Here is a 21,460-nt window from a genome sequence, read left to right as displayed (position 1 = left end):
GCTGCACCAGGCTGTGGAAAGGGGCAGGTTTCTGAGCCAGACACCGAGTCCTGCCAGGATATTTCATGTTGTAATTCACCGTGCAGGGTGGAGCCCCAACACTGGATCTACGCCTACTGTCTGTGGGGCCCGGAAGGCAGCTGACCCTTGGTAAGCCTTGGTTTGCTCACTGAGAGAGACACCCTGCTCAACTGTTGCATAGACTGAAAATGCAAAGTGCACAAGAGTCTCTGGCCAGGGCAGGCATTGAAGGTCAGCTTGTTCTCCTCCCGGATGAGTTTTCGGGCAAGTCCACATTTACTCTAGGTTTTAGCTCCCTTCTATGTGGCACAAGTTAACCCTTGTCTTCTGCTGAGTTCAGAAGGAAGGGTGATATGACTATAATCAAGAAAGTACATAAACACCCCTTTTCTTAGGAAAAAGATCCAAACACATGATTAAAATAGCCAGCTGTGCTGTGTTATAAAGGTGACATCCCTTATCTTTAAGATATGAGGGGCCGGGCGCGGTGGCTCAAGCCTGTAATCCCAGCACTTTGGGAGGCCGAGACGGGCGGATCACGAGGTCAGGAGATCGAGACCATCCTGGCTAACACGGTGAAACCCCGTCTCTACTAAAAATACAAAAAAACTAGCTGGGCGAGGTGGCGGGCGCCTGTAGTCCCAGCTACTCGGGAGGCTGAGGCAGGAGAATGGCGTAAACCCGGGAGGCGGAGCTTGCAGTGAGCTGAGATCCGGCCACTGCACTCCAGTCCGGGAGACAGAGCGAGACTCCGCCTCAAAAAAAAAAAAAAAAAAAAAAAAAAAAAAAAAGATATGAGGGTATCAGTAGTGTGGGTAATGTGGATTGGCCAATGAGCCCCATTTGCCTCATTTTATGAGATTTTGAAAGATATGTTGGCCTCAGATGTATGGTCTCGATGGTGTTTGGCACAGGATGAGTGAGTGATAGCGACTTTCAGGGGCCAGGCCAGCCCTGCTGCGTGGCTGAGGAAGCCAGTCTGAAGTCAGCACCAGCTGTAGTCCCATCGCCTAGTGGAGATGGACCTCATTGCCCCATAAGAGGGATGAAGGCCTAGTTCTCTGCAGAGGTCGGGTGGGCAGCTGCAGCTGGAGACACACTGGAAGAGCCCACACAATGGCTGGGCTTGAAAATTCAGTCACTGTTGCTCCTTAGGGCAAGTAGTTCTTCAATGTATTCTGATTCATGACTCCTTTTAAGAATTCGACTAAAAACTACGGACCCCTCTCTTCAGAAACATGCTCCAACCCACATAATGCAACATTTTGCCTGTAATTTCAGGGGATGCACAAACCCATTGGGATCCCCAAGTCAAGTATGATGACTTGGGGAACAGGGAGAGCTGAGGGGATGAGGGGACAGAATGAGGGCAGGAGACCTAGCCTAGCCAGTGGGGTGGAGCACCAGACGATAGAAAGGCGACAGGGGAGCCGTCAAGGCGACCACAGTCCTTTACCACTTTTCTAGAGAGGCTCTTGATGGAAAAATAAAGCTAAATGTGGGCCAACGCCCACCTGGCATACAGGACACTAATGTATCTGCAAGTATAGCAACAGGGAAAGAACAGCAGGGGGAAGAGGCTGGCCTTATCCTTTCTGTCAACAAAACCAAACCCAATGGACTGAGAGTCGGTCCTGTTATCTCAGCTGGGCTCCCTCTTTTCACTTTTCTAGCTCTTCTTCCAAGACCTAGCTCCCAATTTGCAGCTGGAGGCCAAACTCTGCATTTGAAGGAATTAGGGATAAATCATGATGGTCATCAAGATTAGCAGAGCGGACAAGGGAATCTGCCAGCAGACTCTGGGCAAACAAAGCCCTTTAAGTTGCAGAATGAATTCCCAAACCTTAAAAAAAAAAAAAAAAGAATCCCCAAGTGTATTCAGTAGGGGAAAAGGAAATTTCATCTTGAAAACAGATCTGGAAAAGGTGCTGACATTTTATCGATAAGGAGAATGAATTGCTCTCCTGCCTTCAGGTAGCCATGCAAATAGGACCTAAAGAGGTTTCAAAAGCCGATAACCTCCTTCACTAGCTCAGGAACTTCCTTCACTAGCTGAGTCCCAGATGAGCAGAGGGGTATTAGAAGTGGGCTTTCAAGGATCAAGTTTCCAGAAACGCTATACTTTACTAATACAGCACCTGTACAGAAAGAAGCAGGACTGTGATCCGAGTGGGTGACAGCCTGGGTGAGGACAGACTCCCACACAGGAGTCATCAGCCACAGCATCCCCTGTGCAGAACTTCAAAACATGTGTCCCATGCCCCCTCTGAATTGACCATAAACTTGGACCCATCAAGTCTGCTTCCTTAGACTCAGAGCCCCTCTAGCACATATACGCACAATCTCCAAGGAAAAGTACACAATATTAGATGAGTTCAGCTTACCTTTCGGCTACTAACAATTAATTCGTGCTGCCATTGTGTTTTTACAAAAAAGACGTTCTTTTTCACCTCTCTCCTATTCATCATGTTCCATAGAGCTCAGCTTTGTGATCAGGAAACCGATTGTAAAGTCCAGAATGAGGACATGGGCTCTACATGGTGTGGAATGGCAGTGAGACACACTAGGACTTCAGAACTTAACTGATCACACCCAGAAGGGAGAAGAATAAGCAAGCTGGGCTTCAAGATGCCTTATTCGGACACTAGTTTTTGATGTGTCTCTGATGGTTATTAACCAGACATTTCAAGGGCAAGAAACTATGTCCCCAAAACTACTTTTTGAGACATTTCCAGGTAAGTGCCAAATACAAAGAAATGACACCGGGTTGTGGGTCTTGGGATGGGGTTCTGGTCCCGGCTCGGCTCTGCCCTAAATGTGCCAGGGAACACCCTCCCCCTCCATTGCATTTCCTCATCTAAATCATCGCGAGGTTCGTCCTACTTCTCAGGCTCCAATTCTACACTCCTCAGGAAGGAGAGAAAAAAAGAGTCACGAATGCACTTCTGGCATTTCCCTAGGACAAAGCCCAGTTCCTTGCAGCTTGGCACTGCCTCTTCCTAACACAGAAACTCCACTAAGACCTGGCAGGCCTGCTGTCTCCCCGACGTGTCCTCCCACCTCCCTCTGCAGTATTTTATTATTATTATTATTATTATTACTGTTTTGTTTTGGCAGAGGCTGCCTATCCTTTCCATCCAGAGACTCAGCCCCAACTCACCTCCTCTAGGAAGTCTCCCACATGGGCCCCGCTCTGCTCCCTCCTCCTCACGGCTGACCCTGCTGGGTCCGTCCTGCCAGCTCGGACACTTGTTTGTTGTGTGGCTTTGGTAAAATACTCTGTAGTCATTTTCCTGTGGGTGTGTCTTTTCTACTGCCCAGTGCCCCAGCTTCCCAGCTCAGAAGGTTCTGGGTGTGGGGGTCAGGACTGGGAGGGGGACAGGATGGCCAGGGGAGGGGTGAAGAAAGAGGCCATGTAGGTGATCAAGTAGAGCTGCCACTTTCCTTCCTGTCTCTTTTTCTCTTGGCAAACGATAGGTTGACATCCAAAATGAATGCCTTCAGGCAGGGAGGGTAGTGTTGGGGGCAGTTTTGTCTCACAGGCAAGGTATGGTAGGGAAGGGAGGGGCTGAGAAATGGAACCCCGTGTATGGGTGGTGGTGATGGGTGGGCATGACCTACCGTCCACGGTGACTTGGCAGGAGCACTCAGCCTGGCCGGCATCATTCTTGGCTACACACTTGTACAAGCCTCTGTCCTCAGGCAGTGCCTTCTCGATGGAGACGGAGCAGAGTGAGCCTGGGGAGGAAGAATTGTTGAGTGAACCAGGTGTGGTCGTAGTACCTGCCCTGGCATCTGGAGCACAGCAGGTGAGTGTCAATCACACGGGCAGCCTCTGGGAGCCCAGAAGCCAGAGGCCTTGTGGGAACCAATCCCCTACTCCTCACCAAAGCCAGGGCACTTTCTGCTTATAACCCATGTCCAAAATAACTGATCCCTAAATCCGTTCCTTCCTGATACCTCCTCCCCTACTCCAAAGAGTCCTCTTGTGGGAACATAATAGAAAGCTGCAAAAGAAGGGAAAGAAATAGCCTCTGCCTTTGGAGACCATCCAATACAACAGAAGGAGATGCACACAGGCCCTGCCCCCTGGACGTCACCAAGAGAGAAAAGGAGTCCGACACAGGCTTACAGACCTGTTAGGAACAGTGACAGGTGAGGGGGTCCCACTCTGTTTACAACAGTGATGCTGTGACTGCATTCTGGAAAAGGGAGCTATGAGTAAAGAAGTGGGTGGAGGAGGCTAGGAGCACTTGTCCAGGAGGGGCACTGGCCTGTGGGAAGATTTGTTGGGAGGTGGTGACTACAGCCAGGGCCCCAGGAGCTGACTTTTTAGGAAGGGTGTCTAAGCTGGAGAACCACGGCCAATGAAGGGCGCTGGGCCTGCAGAGGGGCCCTCTGGGGCTGCCTCCCTTCAGAGTTGGGTCTTCTGGTTGCCCCAGAGAGAAGTGGGGACGGCCTTCCTTCTCCATGGACTCTCCCCTGGGCCTGCCTTCACTCCCAGCACCATCTTCTGGCCTGGTTTGGGGAAGGAGGTGTCAGCTAGGCACACACAGAAATCTGGGGTCTGGTCCTGGCCGCTGCCAGCTCTCTCATCCCAGGGCTGGTTACTTCTCCTCTGTGTGCCCCCTTGAGGAGGTTCCCCAGGGTGTGGAAAGAGGCTTGCTGGGCCAGGCAGAAGGGCGGCAGTTCCTAGTTCTCGCTTTCAGATGCACAAGCAAGTCAATAGCACGGCATCCTGCTCAAAGCTGCCCCTGTTGTCAGGGCAGCAGCCGTCACACAGGAGGACAGAGCCAGAGCCACGTACACTCTGCCGCCTGGAGCTGCCATCTCATGTCCCACAAGCTGCTGGCATTGGGAAGGAAGAGCTGGGTGCATTCTGGGTGGACACCAACTACTGTCCCTGCCCCCATTCTACAAATGCACAGACTTGACCAGCAAATACAAGGAGATTAGAAAGAGGAAAGATGACATCAGTTCTGCTCAGAAAGCCTCACTAAGGCTGGAGGAGGAAGTGAGGGTGTGATATTCCACTGTACTCCTTGCCACCTGGGCAATGTTTTAACAGAGAAACCTTCATGCTATAAACTACCTGGGGCAAGAGGGCTGATCTGCACCCCACTCCCAACCTCTTACACCCTCATATAGACCCCAACCCTCGGGAAGGCTTCATTCTGTTTTCTTCCCTTTGTGGTTAGGAGACAGAATTTGTAAACTGTAATGGAGAGGATTTAGGCTGGAATTTTAGGAAGTCTGTCATAGGAGTAAGAATTATGAGGCACAGGAGTGGGGAATGAGGATAACTATGTCCTGGAGAGAGAACTTTCCATTCATCTGGGTGGGCAGGAGGATGCCAAGATGACCTCTAGCCCCAACTAGAGGGGCTCAGAGGCTTAGCAGAGACCAATCTCTCTGGAAATTTTCCCTTAAGTCAGGGTGGGGCTAAGGCTTTGGGTACAGATATCCCACCCCCAACGAACATCCTGTTCAAATCCTTGATTTTCTTTCGGTTTCAGTCCCTCAGCTGCCTTGAGCCCTAAGTCAAAATGATACAAGCTGTAAAGACAGTACACAGAGAGTAGGGGGCATGTGGACCTGGCCCCCGCCTCCTCTCCCAGGTCAAGGCATGGGGCAGGCAGCTTTTCCAACCTGCCCAGAGCCTGGACCCCTGGCCATGTGCATGGGCTTGGGGAGGACCCCCTGGTAGCCTTGCAGGCTTGGCTACCCCAGATGAAGAATCTGGTATTTCCTGTGGGACAGTTCATTCTTGACCTCCAGAAGAAAAGCTGTTTCCCAGAGGCTTTTTTTGAGAAGCCTCAGCCTGGTGGGGAATTTTGAGAGGGAGATGAGGGGGATGGGAAAGGTCAGCACTACTGCAGAGCTCTGCCTGGGAGGGCCCCTCATGGCTGTTGTGGAGTAAGTGCTCCTGGGTCTGAAGCTCTCCCAGCTCTCTCCTTTTCTGAGTTGAGGGCAGAGGGGAGCAACGGGATGTGGATGGAGGGAGGGAGCTTCCTGGAGGTTCTGCTATAGGACTGCCTCAGTCAGCCTACCCAGCCCACCTGGCAAGCCCAGACAGTACCACTCATCTCCAGGTCACCCCTGCAGGCATGGTGTCCTCCTTGTTCCCCCTAATCACCCAGGCCTAGGTGGACCTCTTCTGTGCTCCCAACTCTGAGCTCATCCGTGTCAAAGCACGGCTCACAAGGCCATTGCCGACTTGCATGCCTGTCTCCCACAGCAGCTCTCGGAGGGGAGTGACCCTGTCTATCACCAGTGTTTTTCCCGAGCCTGGAATGCAGTCACAGTAAAACATATTTGTCATTCTGAGAAGGCTGAAGGGGTGTTTCTGTAGCAGGTGATCTGGTAGGATCTATGTAAGAAAAGATCACAAACAGTCAAATAGAACTTACTACTGAAAAAGATAATATATGGTTTCTGAAAAAAGAAAATTCAGAGTTCTTCAAGTAGATTATGCGCACAACAAGGGGGCTAGAATAATGCCTTGCTCATAGTAGATACTGCATAAATCAGTTTTTCATAGGATGAACTTACATGGGTTTTTAAAAAGCCTTTGCAAAATTCTACCCTGAAGGCAATTACAAATGAATTACCTATTCACAACAGCAACAAAAATGAATCCTCATTGTTAGACTGGGACAAGTGTTTCGCCAGGAGGAGGAGCCTGGCCCGGAGACAGGAAACAAAGCATAAAGATAAAGCCCTTCTCAGGCCACCACAGAGCTCCCCTCAGCTCAGGGGGCCATCGGCCTCCCACCCCTCAGCACAGGCATGTCCCAGAAGGGCTGGGGAAAGACTTGGGGGCAGAGGGCAGGCCCAGCTGGTGGTAACTGTGAACCCCATCAGCCCTACAGCTCTAGGGGTGCAGGAAGAGGAAGGATACCTCCACGTGTCTGTGTCCTGCCACAAATCAACTAGGGGTCAACTCCACCCCACGCCATCAGACCTCTTCTGCTCTCCTCAGCATGAAAGGGGGTGAACTAAATGGGGTGATGTAATCCTGTTTGGGGGGGTCTGTAGGCTATAAGCCCTATCTAAGCTACAGACATCAGAGAAGTCCCCGGAAACCTAAAAACAGCATGTCCACTAGCAGTCAGTGCAAGCAGATACACAGGTTGATGGGGAGGGGACAGTGCAAGAGTCTCTTGTGGCCAAAGGTGGGTGACAACAGGAAGGCATCCTGGAGGAAGTGAATCTTGTCTGTAGCAGAGCTGACAGGATGGGGATCAGTGCAGCGGAGCAAAAAGGGCTCCAAGTCAGGAAGCCAGGAGCAGGGCAGGTGCTGAGCTGAGCGTGAAGGACGCAGGACGGGAGGCCAGTGGAGCCATTCCTTCACCTTCCCCTATAAACCTCCTCCAGCCACCGGCTTCCTTATTCCCACTGACACCACCACTGAGACCCCAGCCACTCAGACACCCACACTTAGTGGTCTTCCATTCCTTCATCTTCTTCACCTACCCCCACCCCCATTCTGCCCTTCCAAGCCAGGCAACAGGTGCCATTACTTCTATCCTTCCTTCTTGAACTGGTCACTCCCTGTCTGTAGTTGTGGCTACTATGCTAGTCTAGGCTTCACCGTCTTCCTCCCGACCACTTCAGTAGGCTATATATTTGTCTTTTGGGCACAGAGTCCACCAAAACCCCTAAACTGAGCTTCGTGTACAGTGCTCCTCATTTCAAAATCTCGCATGACTCCCTACTGCCTTTAGACTGGAATTCCTTGGCGGGATATAGGATGAAACTGGGGCCATGTCATCCTCTCCAGCCCAGAACAAGCTGTTAGCAGGATGCCTCTGCTGCTGTGGGACCCCTCCCCCCTCCCCCCAAAGCCCTCCCCTCTGGCCTGCCTTCAGGGCTTAGATCAAAGTCCAGCACTCAGCTCCCTCTCTTCCCACTTCAGCAGCTCCTCCCGACATACTCATAGCACTTGTCAGCACTTGGCTCTAACAGTTTTATCACTATGAGTGTGTCTTCTCTTTCCAGATCTATTGAGAAAAGACCCACTCCACCTCTCAGAATGCCCTACTCCCTGCGGAGGGACCTGCTCAAGTGGTGACCCATAGACAAAGCCTTAAGATAAGCTTTCTCCTTAACAAAACATCGGGCTCTTGAAGTCTTGGTGAGTGAAGGGACAGAGGGTGGGGCTGATTTTTTGAGACAACGCACTCTCCTGTATTGAAGCAAGATGGGCCCATTTCAAGGTCTGCTTCCACCACTGCAGGGAAAATACCAGAAACCTGGCAAGGCTGGGGGCACCATCAGTGTTTCCACCTTTGGACAACTGTTAACAAAATCGAGGAGTAAGTAGTCATTAGTGTTTTCTGTTGATAGACAAATTCTCAGCTGCCACCAGTGTCCTGACAAAATAATAGGAATTAACTAAGAGGTCATATAGCACAGTGGTCTAGGCATGGGAACTCAGCCACCTGAGTTCAAACAGTTTGAACTGAGTTCAAATCCCAGCTCCGTTACCCCCAGCACCTTGCACTGGGCAAGGTACATAACTTCCCTGTTAGGTGGACAGTACAGTCATAGTTGGGAGGATTAAATGGGTGAAAAGTGTAAGAGGCCTAAGATAGTGTCTAGCATGTAGTATTCGACAGATGTCAGCTATTCTTTAAACACAATTTTAAAATATTTAGAAGATGTCTTACAGTTTGATTTGGGGCTCTCTCTGGAATCCCTTCCCACCTCTCCTGGTCTCTCTCCTCTCCGTGTGTAGCCTTCCTTGGATCATTTCTTCTGCTGCTGCTCTGGATGTGAATTGTTCCCTCTGGGACGGTTTCCATGGGAAGGGAGGCTGGAGTGGCCAGGATCTCTAGGGTGTTTACCACTCAGGCCCCAGCAGGGAAAACATACTGCAGGCACTCAGGGCGCAAGAAGACAGTGGCTAATGGCTCAGAAGGGTTTCTGAGACCAGGCCTGGGGTCTGCCTTACAACACTTAGTTAAGTGACTTGTTTGTAAGTGGCTGTTGATGACTCTGGGTTTAAACCCCATGCAAGCCCGAGAGCAGCTGTCCCCAGCTGACTTAACCTCAGTTTCCCTGAGTCTGGAGCAGCCACAGACCTCCCAACGCCAAGGCTGCTGAGACCCTGAAGCCCATGGGCAATGCCAAGCCTGATGAGAACCTGAAATTCGCTAGCAAAGAAGAACTCAAGAAATACGTTAAGAATGATGTGAACTGCAAGAGAGGCCATACAGGGACCACAGATAATGAAAAAAGATCAGACAGCCAGGCGACAGCCCTAACCTTGTCCTGAGGATGGTGGATGCCACCCTGCATCCTGCCCGAAGAGATCACCATAGGGCGACCTGGGAAATGCTCCCAGTCAGGGTTTCCAATCAGTTTTACCAAGGACTTTCCAAGTGGAAGAGCCCCACAAGGGTGGCAGGACAGGCTGTGGTCTGGACATCTCATCCCAGCTCAATGATCCCCTATGCCTCAGGGGAGGGAGGCTGAGCCAGTAGAAGTGGGGGATGGAGGAGATGACTTCTGGAGGACCCTGCCAATCTGAGAACGTCCACATGGAAAAGTTACTGCATTAACACATTAGCAGAAAACAACACAACTTTTCTCTCTGCCAGCCAGTATCCCCTTCACTCCTTCAGCACTGAGATTTAGCATGCTCAGCTGCTCCAGGTGTGCTGTGCCAGATGTAGAGGGAAGACAGACCCTTACTGGGAGCTGAGAGGGATTCTGTGATCTTCGAATGCTCCATTCTGCTTGTGAGGGGAAGGCAGGCAGCATTAGAAGGTGAGGGAGGGAGTGGGGAGGGTGCTGCCAGGGGACAGGGAGGGGAGCAGCCCATGGGGAGAGCACTCTGATATCTCAGCTGACTCAGATTTGACAGGACCTGTCCACACCAGCCTCTTCTGTGGCTGCCCTGTGCCCCTCAAGGGTGAAATGTTACTTCCCAGGAGCTTCTTTGTACCCTGCCCTGGCCGGAGCCACCAGCATCAACTCAGGCAGGACTCTGTTCTATGCTGGCAACCTGTCCCTCCGCTGGCTGCCAGAATGGGGTGTGGAGGTCGGCTGGCCTTGGAGCTCCCACCCAGACTTGAGATTTACAAAAGCACTTCAAACCAAATTGAAGGTCCAGAGAAAATACTCCTGTGTCACCCCCATCTCTTCTCCAAGTATAAACTGGCCCCTCTGAAAACTCCAGACCCCAAAAGTCCACACAGATGGAAGGATTTGGGGCCCCCCTCCTCTCCCCACCACCCAAGAATGTGAAATACCAGCAAACAAAAGTCTCGTCCAAATTAGGAAGCGAGCAGCTCTGTCTGCCCGTGAGTGTGTGCTGTAGGGGCTGTTTTGGGATTTGGGCTTTCCTGACAGATCCCTTCAAACCCACAATGCTATCAAGACTGAAGTTATTCTTGACCCCAACTCAGAGCTCCGTGCCACCTGGTCACTGCACACCCTTCCCCAAACCTAAGACGCTGCTCTAAACAGCTCTTTACTCAGAGCTTCTCGCTGGCTCCAGCCTCCGTGTCCCCCACCTCCAAGCCTGTGAACAGAGCCCTGTCCATGCTGGAGCTGGGAATCAACTCAGGCTCAGGTCTCCTCCGGGGAGCCACAGGTGGTGGTGCCATGAGAGGGCTCTGCCAGACGGGCGCCGAGATGTGGGCATGTGCCACAAGGACCAGCATCCCAGCCCTTAGCCCCAGCCTTGGTGCATGTACCCAAGGTCCCAGAGCGGGGACCTATCCTTGAGTGAGCAGGAAATGGGTGCGGCCCTCCTACCCAGGCTATGGGCTGCTGACAGGGGTCAGCAAGACCAAGGCTCCATAAGCTAGCAGTGGCCCTGGTACAGAGGCCCCTTCTTCCCCAACCCCCACGCTCATTTACCTTCCTGGGAGAGGACGATGAACTTGGTGGTCTTGAGGGTCTTTCCATTCAGCGTCCAGGTGATGGTGGCTGGGGGGTCAGAAGACACCTGGCACTGGAGCAGCAGCTTCTCGCCCTCTGCCACACGAACATCTTGCAGCTTCTCCTTGAAGACTGGGGCTGTCCCCTGGCTCTCTGATCTTTTTTCATTATCTGTGGTCCCTGCATGGCCTCTCTTGCAATTCACATCATTCTTAATGTCTTTTTTGAGTTCTTCTTTGCTAGCGGATTTCAGGGTCTCAGCAGGTTTGACATTGCCCATGGGCTTCAGGGTCTCAGCAGGCTTGGCGTTGCCCATGGGCTTCAGGGTCTCAGCAGGCTTGGTGTTGCCCATGGGCTTCAGGGTCTCAGCAGGCTTGGCGTTGCCCATGGGTTTCAAGGGCCCTGAAGGCTGTGCATTGCTCAGGGGCTTGGAAGTTTTCCATGGCCTTGGCAGTCAGGGTCTCAGCACTGCTGCTACCATTCTCTGCTGGTAATTTCTTCTTGCCACCCAGCACTGAGTGAAAATCTGGGGTGGCAGGTTTTGGCGGTGGCACCTTCTCAGGCACGGGGGTCTTGGGAGTCCCCTTCTTGGCCAGGACAGAGCGGAAATCGACCTGCTGGGGGCTGTGCACCTTCCTCTCTTCCTCGGACACAGTCTTTGGCTTCACTTGCCGCTGCAGGTTGGCACGGAAATCCATCTGCTCGGCTGGGATCTCCTTCAGGTCGTCTTCCGAGAGGGTCTTGGTACTCACCTTCTTCCCCAGGAGGTCTCGGAAGTCCAGCTGCTCCACCTCCTGCTGGCGGATCGCCTCCTCGGTGTGCTGCCTCGTCTCCACGTGCCTCTTCAGCACCCCTCACACGTCCTTGCCGTCTTCCTCCTCTGGCCAACCCTGCCCTCTTGCTGGCCAGCCAGGCCTCAGGGTCCCATAGCCGTCACTACCACCACCATCAGCACCAACTCCTCCACCACAGAGGCCCTCACAGCTGACAGGCTCCCTCCCCCTGCAACCAGTGAAGGGAGAAAGGAAAGTAGCAGGAGGAAAAGGGGCTGGGTAAGAAAGAAACGTCAGGGGAGAGCAAATCCCTGAGGGTGGGAGGGTAGAGGGGAGCGGGAGGGGAGGGGGGAGGCCGGCCAGGCTGTGTTTATAGATGGGAACATTGGTGAGAGGCGCTCGCTTGCTTAGTTGGTTTATTACATCCGTAATGACTTCAGTAGCCTTATAGGGGTGTGTGCAAAAAAAAAAAAAAAAAAAAATCACTCCCTCCTTCCCCTGCTCTCCCTCCCTCATTCGCCTTCCAGGCTCTCCCTTCTGGCTTTGGCAGCCTCAGCTGCAGGGCACAAACAATCTAGGGCTGCTGGGCTGGGGCTGCCGGGGCCTGGAGGAAGGTGGGGATGGGGGCATGGCCTGGTGAGGCAGCTCTTGGGGGCACTCACCGTGGAAGGGCTCTGGCAGGGCTGTTCTGTAGCATCAGTGACACCTGGCAACTGCATTCGCCAACCCAGTTGCTGATTCCAAAGACCAAGAGGCCCTCTGGGCAACGGGCTGTTCAGTGTGGACTTGATCACAGGCTGCTGGCCACCAGGGAAGATGGAAGTCACCGGCTTTCCTGTGACATTCACCCCAGCCTTAGATTTAGGGCAGGACCCTCTCACTCTGTGGTCACCCTTTATTTTCTCAGTTCTTATTTAAAAAGAAGAAGAAAAACAGAATCTCTGAACAATAGCTAAGGCAGGCATCCAGAAGTAGGAATACTTTTCTGTAAGTATATAATATAATCATTCAATCAATCAGTCATTCAACCAATAAAAGGGGAAGGAGAAAGGCTAACCCTGCTGGGGACTGTGATAGAGCAGCTGGGTCTAGACAGATAGGCCCTGGTCGTGGGCCTGCCCAGTGCCCTTGACTCTGACTCCATGATCCCTTAACACAGAGGTAGTTCCTTTCCCTCTCCTTCCCAGGAATGGAAGCACCCTCCACCCCCACTCACTGATAATGCTCTCAGATCAGAACTTTTTGTGTTAAAAACCCAACAAGTGTTTTCCTACATGAGTGGCCCTTTCTCTTCTTCCTTCAGGTGGGGAGGGCTCTGGATTCTTCGTGTCCATAAACCTGGTCAGTCTCCCGCTGGTGCACAGAGTCTCAGGCCCTCTGCTCAGGGGAGGGTCTGTACCCTGCGTGGCTGCAGTGCAGTGTATTTGCAGCAGACTGTCCCTCCAACCCCATAAGGCTGCCACCTGCTGGCACTTCTGAGCTTTGACCAGCCAAGAAGGTTCTGCTCAGGCTAGGGGAAGTGGTGGGGGCAGGTCTGTGAGCCAGAGAAGACTAGTGATGGTTGTAACAACTGCATTTCATACAGCACCCTCCAGCTTTCATGACACCCACACACAGTTCTTTCTTGATATCCACAGCATGCCAGAGAGGTATAGAGTACTGCCATGCCCAATTTAAAGACAAGGAAAGGGGGCTCTGGGGTGGGATCCTCAGGGTCTCTGACAACAGTGCTCCCACTCATGCCCCTGGATGCGGCCGTCTCACTAGCACTCAGACCCAATAGCAGATGTGCCAAGCTCTGTGACAGATTCTTTACATGAGCCATCTCATTTAATCTCAGAACAGCTCTGTGAGATTAGAATCAGCACTGTTTCTATAAAAAGGTAAGAAAAATGAGGCTTATAAGGTAAAGTAGTCCAGGCACAGTGGTTCACACCTGTAATCCCAGCACTTTGGGAGGCTGAAGTGGGAGGACTGCTTGAGCTCGCAAGTTTGACACCAGCTTGGGCAACATAGCAAGACCTCACTTCTATTAAAAAATAATCATACTAAAGGTCAAGGTTGGCCGGGCGCGGTGGCTCAAGCCTGTAATCCCAGCACTTTGGGAGGCCGAGACAGGCGGATCACGAGGTCAGGAGATCGAGACCATCCTGGCTAACACTGTGAAACCCCGTCTCTACTAAAAAATACAAAAAACTAGCCGGGCGAGGTGGCGGGCGCCTGTAGTCCCAGCTACTCGGGTGGCTGAGGCAGGAGAATGGCGTGAACCCGGGAGGCAGAGCTTGCAGTGAGCTGAGATCCGGCCACTGCACTCCAGCCCCGGCGACAGAGTGAGACTTCGTCTCAAAAAAAAAAAAAAAAAAAAAGGTCAAGGTTAAAGTAATTTGCCTAAACTCACAGAGCTTGCTAGTGGAGGCAGGGGTTAGGAACTGTGACCCTATGACTTTTGCACCCCACCCTACTCTGCTTATCCGTACAAATCTGGTCTGGGACATGTGTGTGTCCATGCGCATATGTAGATATCAGTCATACACATGATGCACACATATACTGGTCTAGCTGGTGGGCACCTGCACCTGGAGGTCCATGTTTGGGAATATGTGCACATATGAGTTACATCCACCCGGACAGGCACCTGAGCATGCGTTCTTGTACATTATGCTGGTGTGTGTGGGTCTCCACCTCACTCTACAAGGCCTCCCTCCCAGTGGACAAACACTGGCAGCCCATGGCCTAGCACAGGATTCTCAGGGGCTCTGGGGCGCTGCTCACCATTGGGTGCTGGCACCCATTTGAAGCAAGGAGAAGCCAATCGTTGCTATCCTCCAGCCCTCCTCTCGCCTGCTGGGCTCCTCTCCTTTGTCCATTTCCCCAGTGCCCTCGTGCTGTCCCAGGCAGTGCTGGTGCAGGTACCTTCCTGCCTGCCTTAGCTCTTTCACTCCTCTCTCCTCCCTGGCCATGCATCCCATAGCCTCCCAGCCACCCTCCTCAATGCTCAGGCTCTCAGAGGGCACAGACTCAAGGGCAGGGAGTCTCATGTCTAGAGAATTTTGAGTTCAGGGTGTTCCTTTGCTCAACAAACAGTGGTTAGAAACCTCATGGGTGCCAGGCCCTGGGAAGACTAAGAGGTTCTCAGCACACAGTGCCCTGAGTTCTCAACACTCAAAAAGGCTTACGGGCTTTGGGTGAGCTTGTAGAATAACCATGTGAAGTCACCCTGCTTCTGCCAGGCTGCTGGCCAGTGTCAGGCCACTCTTTTCCTATTTTTAAGCGCAGCCTTGTGGGTACTTGGGTTGACATGGAGCAGGAAGATGAGATGTCCAAGGGCTGTGTCTGCCTGGCAGTCCTTTCAGCATCTCCTCAGCAGAGTTTCTCCTGTCACCAGTAGAACACTGCCCAGATGTAAACATCAGGAGCAGACGCTGCCCAGATGGCTGCTTTACCCCAGCTGGACTCCTCTGAGGCTTTGGCAGTGGCCAGCCCTGTGCCCCAAGCTGGAGTAAGCCGACTCTCCCCATGGGGGAAGCAGGTAAGGGCTTCTGTCACTTTCCATGACCTGTGCTCAAGCTGGGGAGCACAGACTCAGATAAGGCTCTCAAGGGCTCCTGCCCAGTCCAGCCCCAGGCTTGCCCTGTGGCACCCAGCAGGCTAAGGGGTCAGAGGAAGGTGGAGGACTTGGGATACCAAGGCTGACCCATTAAGTGGAACATCCGGTGGTGGGGTGATCTGGTGGTAACCATTCCTACAGCCATACACTTAAATCTCTGCTGGGCCTTAAAGACAAACCGTGGGTTCATTTGCAGCCTATAAAGTTCATAGTGGCCTCCTGCGTGGGACCCACATGTCAGATCACCTAAGCTGCTGGAACAGGGTCTTGGGGCCATCTTTGACAACTGCACACACCCAGTTACAAAATCAGGGCTGGGGCTGAAGATGAGGCCCCATCCCAGGAGCTGCCACAGAGCATACAGGGCTGTCATCCTATATACTGAAACTTTCACAGACCAACAGAGTCCTTTTGCCTCTGCTAATGAAGGCCTGAATAAGAGTCCCACTCTGGTTACAAAGCCTTGGATCCTGTCCCATCCTGAATCATCTACCTCTTGGATGGATTTTATATGGAAAAATCAGTTTAAAGAACTAATTTCGGCCAGGTGCAGTGGCTCACACCTGTAATCCCAGCACTTTGGGAGGCCGAGGCAGGCGGATCATGAGATCAGGAGATCAAGACCATCCTGGCTAACACAGTGAAACCCTGTCTCTACTAAAAATACAAAAAATTAGCCAGGCGTGGTGGCGGGCACCTGTAGTCCCAGCTACTCGGGAGGCTGAGGCAGGAGAATGGCGTGAACCCAGAAGGCGGAGCTTGCAGTGAGTCAAGATCACAGCACTGCACTCCAGCCTGGGCGACAGAGCAAGACTCCGTCTCAAAAAAAACAAAAGCAAAAAACTAATTTCCTGGCAAGTATCAAGTTTTTCAAGTATTCCAGCTGGAATTTTGAGCAGATGTTTTATCATTTCCCTTTTGGTTCAGTAGACAAGAGCTAGGAAGGGAAGAGAGGCAGAAACTACCCACCCATACCTGCCTCACAAACCTAGAAGGGACAGGCAGGATCTGCCCAGCCCTCTGCCCCTGCACACTGGACCCCAGTGGCTGGCTTCCTCCCAGCCATCCAGTCATTCCCCTCGAAAGGCACCCTGCCCTGGGTCTAGGTCGCTGGAGGAGCGAGGTCTCTGGCAGGCCTGGCACGTACCCTCAGGAAACTCTCCACAGACTTGCTTCTTCTTAGGTGGGGACAAAGTCAAGGCCAGGGCAGTGGCCTCTGAAAGGAATGAAGAGGTTGGACTTCGGGGAAGAAAAAGAGGCAAAGGCTGCACAGGTGGAGGCTCTCGTGTGGTTTCCCAGGTCCTTCCAGTTCCCTGTGCACTTGGGAGAAACTCTCCATGCAGAGCCATAAGGAATGGAAGAGCATCTGATTTCAGTCAAAAGATGAGGGCTTGAACTTGGGCTCTGTTACTTGCCTTTGGGTGGCCACAAGCAAATCCATGACTCTGAGATCTCAGTTTCCCCTGTTATTAAATGATGATGAGGCTAGATAACTTCTGAGGCCCCTTCCAGCTGGGATAGTCTAAATTTTATGACTGTCCCCAGCTGGCCCCAGACAGTCTGCCTGCCGACCTCCTGGTGCACGCCTCCTCTCTGGCCTGGCAAACTTCCCACAGCCCTTTGCCTGGCTCTGCCCCCACCCCACCCTTTCTCGTTCGGCCTACTCAACAGCTAAGCCTTATCACATTTACCAAGACTCAACCCTCCTTTTCCATCAAAACCCCAAAACAAGCTCATCTCCTCTAGGATGTCTGGCTTGAGTAACATAAGTATTATCTCAAAGTGCTTCTCCTTCTATACAGACAAGATCATCGGCAGGTATTTTTACACATCACCGGTTTCCATTCTTTGTACTGACCTAGGGAGTAAGCGTGTACCTTCTCCCCATTTTGGAGGCAGAGTGGCCTTCCTGGTAATAACTAGTTCAAGCATAAGGCAAAGGCAGTTGATGCGTTCTGAGTGGACTGCTAATAACAGTAGGGTGACCAGCAGCCCACAAGCATCCCATCAGCTGACTGCAACAGGCATGTCATTGAGCTCAGCTGAGATTAGCTTTGCCAAAATCAGCAGAACTTTATAGGAGACCCAAAGACTCTAAGAAATAATAAAACTGCTTTTTAAAAAGTAGCTATTTTTAATAGTTATTAAGTATTGGGGTGGTTTGTTGTGCAGCAAAAGTTAACTGATAAGGTATAAAGCACATGGTCACAAAGGACCTAAGGGGATGGGGTATATATTGGGTTTTGCAGTAGCCTTGGCATTTAGCTCTAGAGCCTATTTGTAGCTCAGAGCTGTGAACATGATGGGCTCAGTATGGGGAGATGGTAAAGTACAGGAGAGAAAGCCCCTTGCAACGTGGTCAGGCACCCGGGCCAGGACAGGTCTAACCATCCTCAGGATGTGGTACGGCCTCCTATTTGTAGGTTAGGTGCAGACAAATGCTCTTCTTTGATCCAACCCCAGGACCCACAGAAGGCATTCTGTCTCCCTCAATCCAGGGCTGGCATAGGATTTTAAGAGACAGAGCATTTTCCAGGTAAAAGAGCATTTCTGAATCATATTCATCTAATGAATAGCTACCCAGTGTGGACTATGGGCTCACCACTCTTCTAGGCCTGGACATGTAGCAGTGTGCCTCATGGAGCTGACCTGCCCACATAACCTAGCAAGACTTTGAAAAGGAGAGAAAAAAGTAATGGGGAAAGGTAGCCTCCTTGTGGCAGTTATAAAATGTCTGCAAATTCTTCTCTCCAAGAGGTGGAACTGAATTTACCTCCCCTTGAGTATCGACTGTACTTAGTGACTCACTTCTAACAAAGTTGGAAGTGATGGTGTGTGGCTTCCAAGGGTAGGTCTTAAAAGACACTGCAAGCTCCAACCTGGGCTCCCTCTTCGATCACTAGCTCTGGGGAAGCCAGCTGCCATGCCATAAAGACACTCAAGCAGCCCCACGGAGAGGTCCACAAGGCAACGAGCTGAGTCCTCCCACCAACAGCCAGTGAGCAGCTAAGCCTCCTGCTAGCAGCCAGTGAGGAGCTAAGCCTCCTGCCACAGTCACGGGAGTGAGCCTCGGAAGCGGGTCCTCCAGTGTCAGTCAAGCCTCCGAGACTGCAGCCCCTGCCGACATCCTGACTGAAACTTCAAAATCATCCAGCTAAGCTGCTTCCAAATTCCCAGCTGGGAGATGATAAATGTTGTTTCAAGCTGCTAAGTTTCAGGGTAATTTGTTACACGGCGATAGATAACAAATGCGTTCCCTCTCTCCCCCTGCTTTTCCAACTTTAGTCCATTCCTCCTTCCTTCATACTCACCATAGGCCACATAATGGGGGAACAAGGATACGACAAGACAGGATTCTGGGGAACTGAGCTCAAAAGGGAAGGTTCTAATGAATACTTGCTCTACTGAAGTGGAAGAAGCAAAAGCTTGTGAGCAGCACCGAGCCTGCACTTGCTTTACCTGGAAGTCCAAGCCCCATATCGGTTTGTGCTTCTTCTGGCTGCCCAGACCCAGGTTAGGGGAGCTAGGAATTTGGAGGGAAGGGTTAAGGGAGGCTGGCCGGACATGCAGACTCACTTGAGCAGGATCTCATACCGGCCGGCATGCCAGGGCTGCACCTTCTTTAGAACCAGGGTGAACACGTCCTCATTCTGAAGCACCTCGTAGTGGCCAGTGTCTTTGGAGAGGGCTTTGCCATCTTGGAGCCAGTGCACGGTAGGAAAGGGGTCACCAGCTATGGCGCAGGAGATGAGGACACTCTGGCCCAGGGAGGCTGTCACCGAGCGAGGCTTACTGATGAACCAGGGCTGGGTGCCATCGTGAGGCTCTGGAAGTTGGCAAAGGGCAGAGCTAAACAGGGAGCCCCTCAGCAGGCCGTGTCCACTCAATTCTCCATGGCGGTGAAGGGTGGGAAGATAGCATGTCACCCAAGTAACAGCTTGTCCAGAAATCACTGTGATTGGACACCCAAATGCAGCACACCCTTCTCGTTGCACATCCATCTCGGATACATTCTCAGACGAGAATATGAGCATGACTGTATATCCAAAGTAAGGGGAGGTAGCCCAGAAGGCACAGGGGCACCAAGCCAGGTGCTAATGATCTGCATCCAATGTGTGTGACTAAGAGTTGTCACTCACTTTATGTGTGCTTAATTTGTCTCTCCTCTTAAATACTGTTGTCTAATGGCAAGGACCCTGTTAAGCCCATAACTCACCTCAAAAGTTATTACTGCCAAATTGTTAAGTATATTACAGATTTCCCTCTTAGTACTCTATGCACCTTGGCACCAGTAACCCAGAGAGGGCAGGGACTTCAGAAAGCTGAGAAGGGCAGCCCCACTCAGTCAGAGCTTGTGATGTTGGACAGGGAGCTGGCCTCCGGGGCTGGGGTGGAACTGAGGGAACAGACGGCCCACAGTGGGAACAAAGTAGCCTCATGTGGTTTCCTTGCCTCCAAATCACTTCTGGAGACGCTGCAACAGCTCCTCCTTCCCACTTGCTCTGAGTGGGTCAGCCTCACCTTGTACCGTGAGCACGGCCTGGGTGCGGACCTCTCCGACGCTGTTCCAGGCCTCACAGGTGTACGTGCCCGTGTCCTCCGGGAACACTTCCTGGATACAAAGGCTGTGCTGAGTGCCTCTCTGTTCAAAGTGGAAGTCCTCTGACTCTTGGATCTCATTCCCATTGTGCAGCCAGATGACCTCAGGGGGTGGATTCCCTGAACCAGGAGGAGAGGAAGGGGGATTGGTTAGGGAGGTCCTCCCTGGCCATGCAGCAACTCTGCACTTAATACAGTGATGTTGGATGAAACACTCCAACAACTCTCTATGATTCCACTTCCCCATCAGTAAAATAGGAATTCGAACACGATCTACCTTGTGGGTTTGTCAGGAGGACCTTAAAATTTGAATAGAGCAACTGAGAACATCTTCTGAGATTTGGGAAGTTCTCACAATTTTTTTTTTTTTCTTTGAGACGGAGTCTCGCTCTGTCACCCAGGCTGGAGTGCAGTGGCACGATCTCAGCTCACTGCAAGCTCCACCTCCCGGGTTCACACCATTCTCCTGCCTCAGCCTCCCGAGTAGCTGGGACTACAGGTGCCCGCCACCACGCCCAGCTAATTTTTTGGATTTTTTAGTAGAGACGGGGTTTCACCACGTTAGCCAGGATAGTCTCAACCTACTGACCTCGTGATCCGCTGTTGCCTCAGCCGCCCAAAGTGCTGGGATTACAGGCATGAGCCACCGCACCCGGCCCATAATCTGGTTTTGTACCAGTCTTCAAATTACCTTCCAGCTACACTGACCACACTATATCTTCAAATTAATCTCTTACTGCTCTAGCTATATGGCCATCCTCTTCCTCTGGACCATTTAATCATGAATCCAGAAAATCCTACCCAGAGAAGGCAGAAAAGAGAGGACAAGAGTCTCCATTTCTTTGGGTCCATCGTTTGATAGTCCCATCTGATTTTCTGGTGGATCAATGATGTGAGCAGGTCCTTGGAGAGCAATACTCATTGCAACCAATTTTCATGTTAATCCCAGAGAGACAGCTGCAGAGACAGACCTGACACTTGGACTGTCATAGTGACCTGGCTTCCATCCATGACTTTGAGATCAGAGAGGCCCTGCAGGAAGATGGGTGCAGAGGGCTTGCTGGGGGCCACAGGCAGAAGGTACTCGCTCTTCCCGCTACTCTTCTTTTCTGTATGGTAGAAAACAGAACGTGGGGTGAACATTCATGCATTCATTCAACAAACACAGACTGAATGACCAATTGGTACACGACAGTATTGATGCTCAGGTTCCCACCAGAAACTGGCAGCTAACAGATAAAGAGTGTTTGGAGTTCCTGGAGATCATTAGGAACAAGATGCCTCCCATTTCTCTGCTTGGCAATGACGATGTTCTTGCCTGAGAGCCAAGAATGAACAATGAGCTTTTATAAGTTTGTGAGTTTTTAAAACATTTTATTTAGTTTTTCAAATAAATGATACACTCACATGGTACAAAATGCAAAAGGTACCAAAGAGTATGGAAAATCTCCCTCCCACCCCATCCTCCGACCACAAGTCATCGCTCCTCAGAGGCAACAAGTTTTCTGTTTCTTGTTCATCTTGCCAGAGATGATCTGTGTGTGTAACATATAGAAGCAAACAGGCA

At 51.6% G+C, this 21,460-nt stretch overlaps 1 protein-coding gene across 1 annotated transcript in view; it reads right to left on the bottom strand.

Moving 5' to 3' along the window:
- The window catches only part of MYLK (myosin light chain kinase), a 189,347-nt gene that overhangs the window by 75,935 nt on the left and 91,952 nt on the right, over positions 1–21,460 (bottom strand). The window contains 7 exon segments of the mRNA XM_033211001.1: positions 3,643–3,759; positions 10,894–11,350; positions 11,352–11,916; positions 12,350–12,421; positions 18,871–19,120; positions 19,816–20,013; positions 20,865–21,002. Coding sequence (XP_033066892.1) covers positions 3,643–3,759; positions 10,894–11,350; positions 11,352–11,916; positions 12,350–12,421; positions 18,871–19,120; positions 19,816–20,013; positions 20,865–21,002 — 1,797 coding nt within the window.

Source organism: Trachypithecus francoisi, unplaced genomic scaffold (assembly GCF_009764315.1).
Source record: "Trachypithecus francoisi isolate TF-2019V2 unplaced genomic scaffold, Tfra_2.0 Lachesis_group0, whole genome shotgun sequence".
NCBI lineage: Eukaryota > Metazoa > Chordata > Mammalia > Primates > Cercopithecidae > Trachypithecus > Trachypithecus francoisi.
Note: the sequence above shows the minus strand (reverse complement) of the source record. Positions and strands in the feature narration are given on the sequence as shown.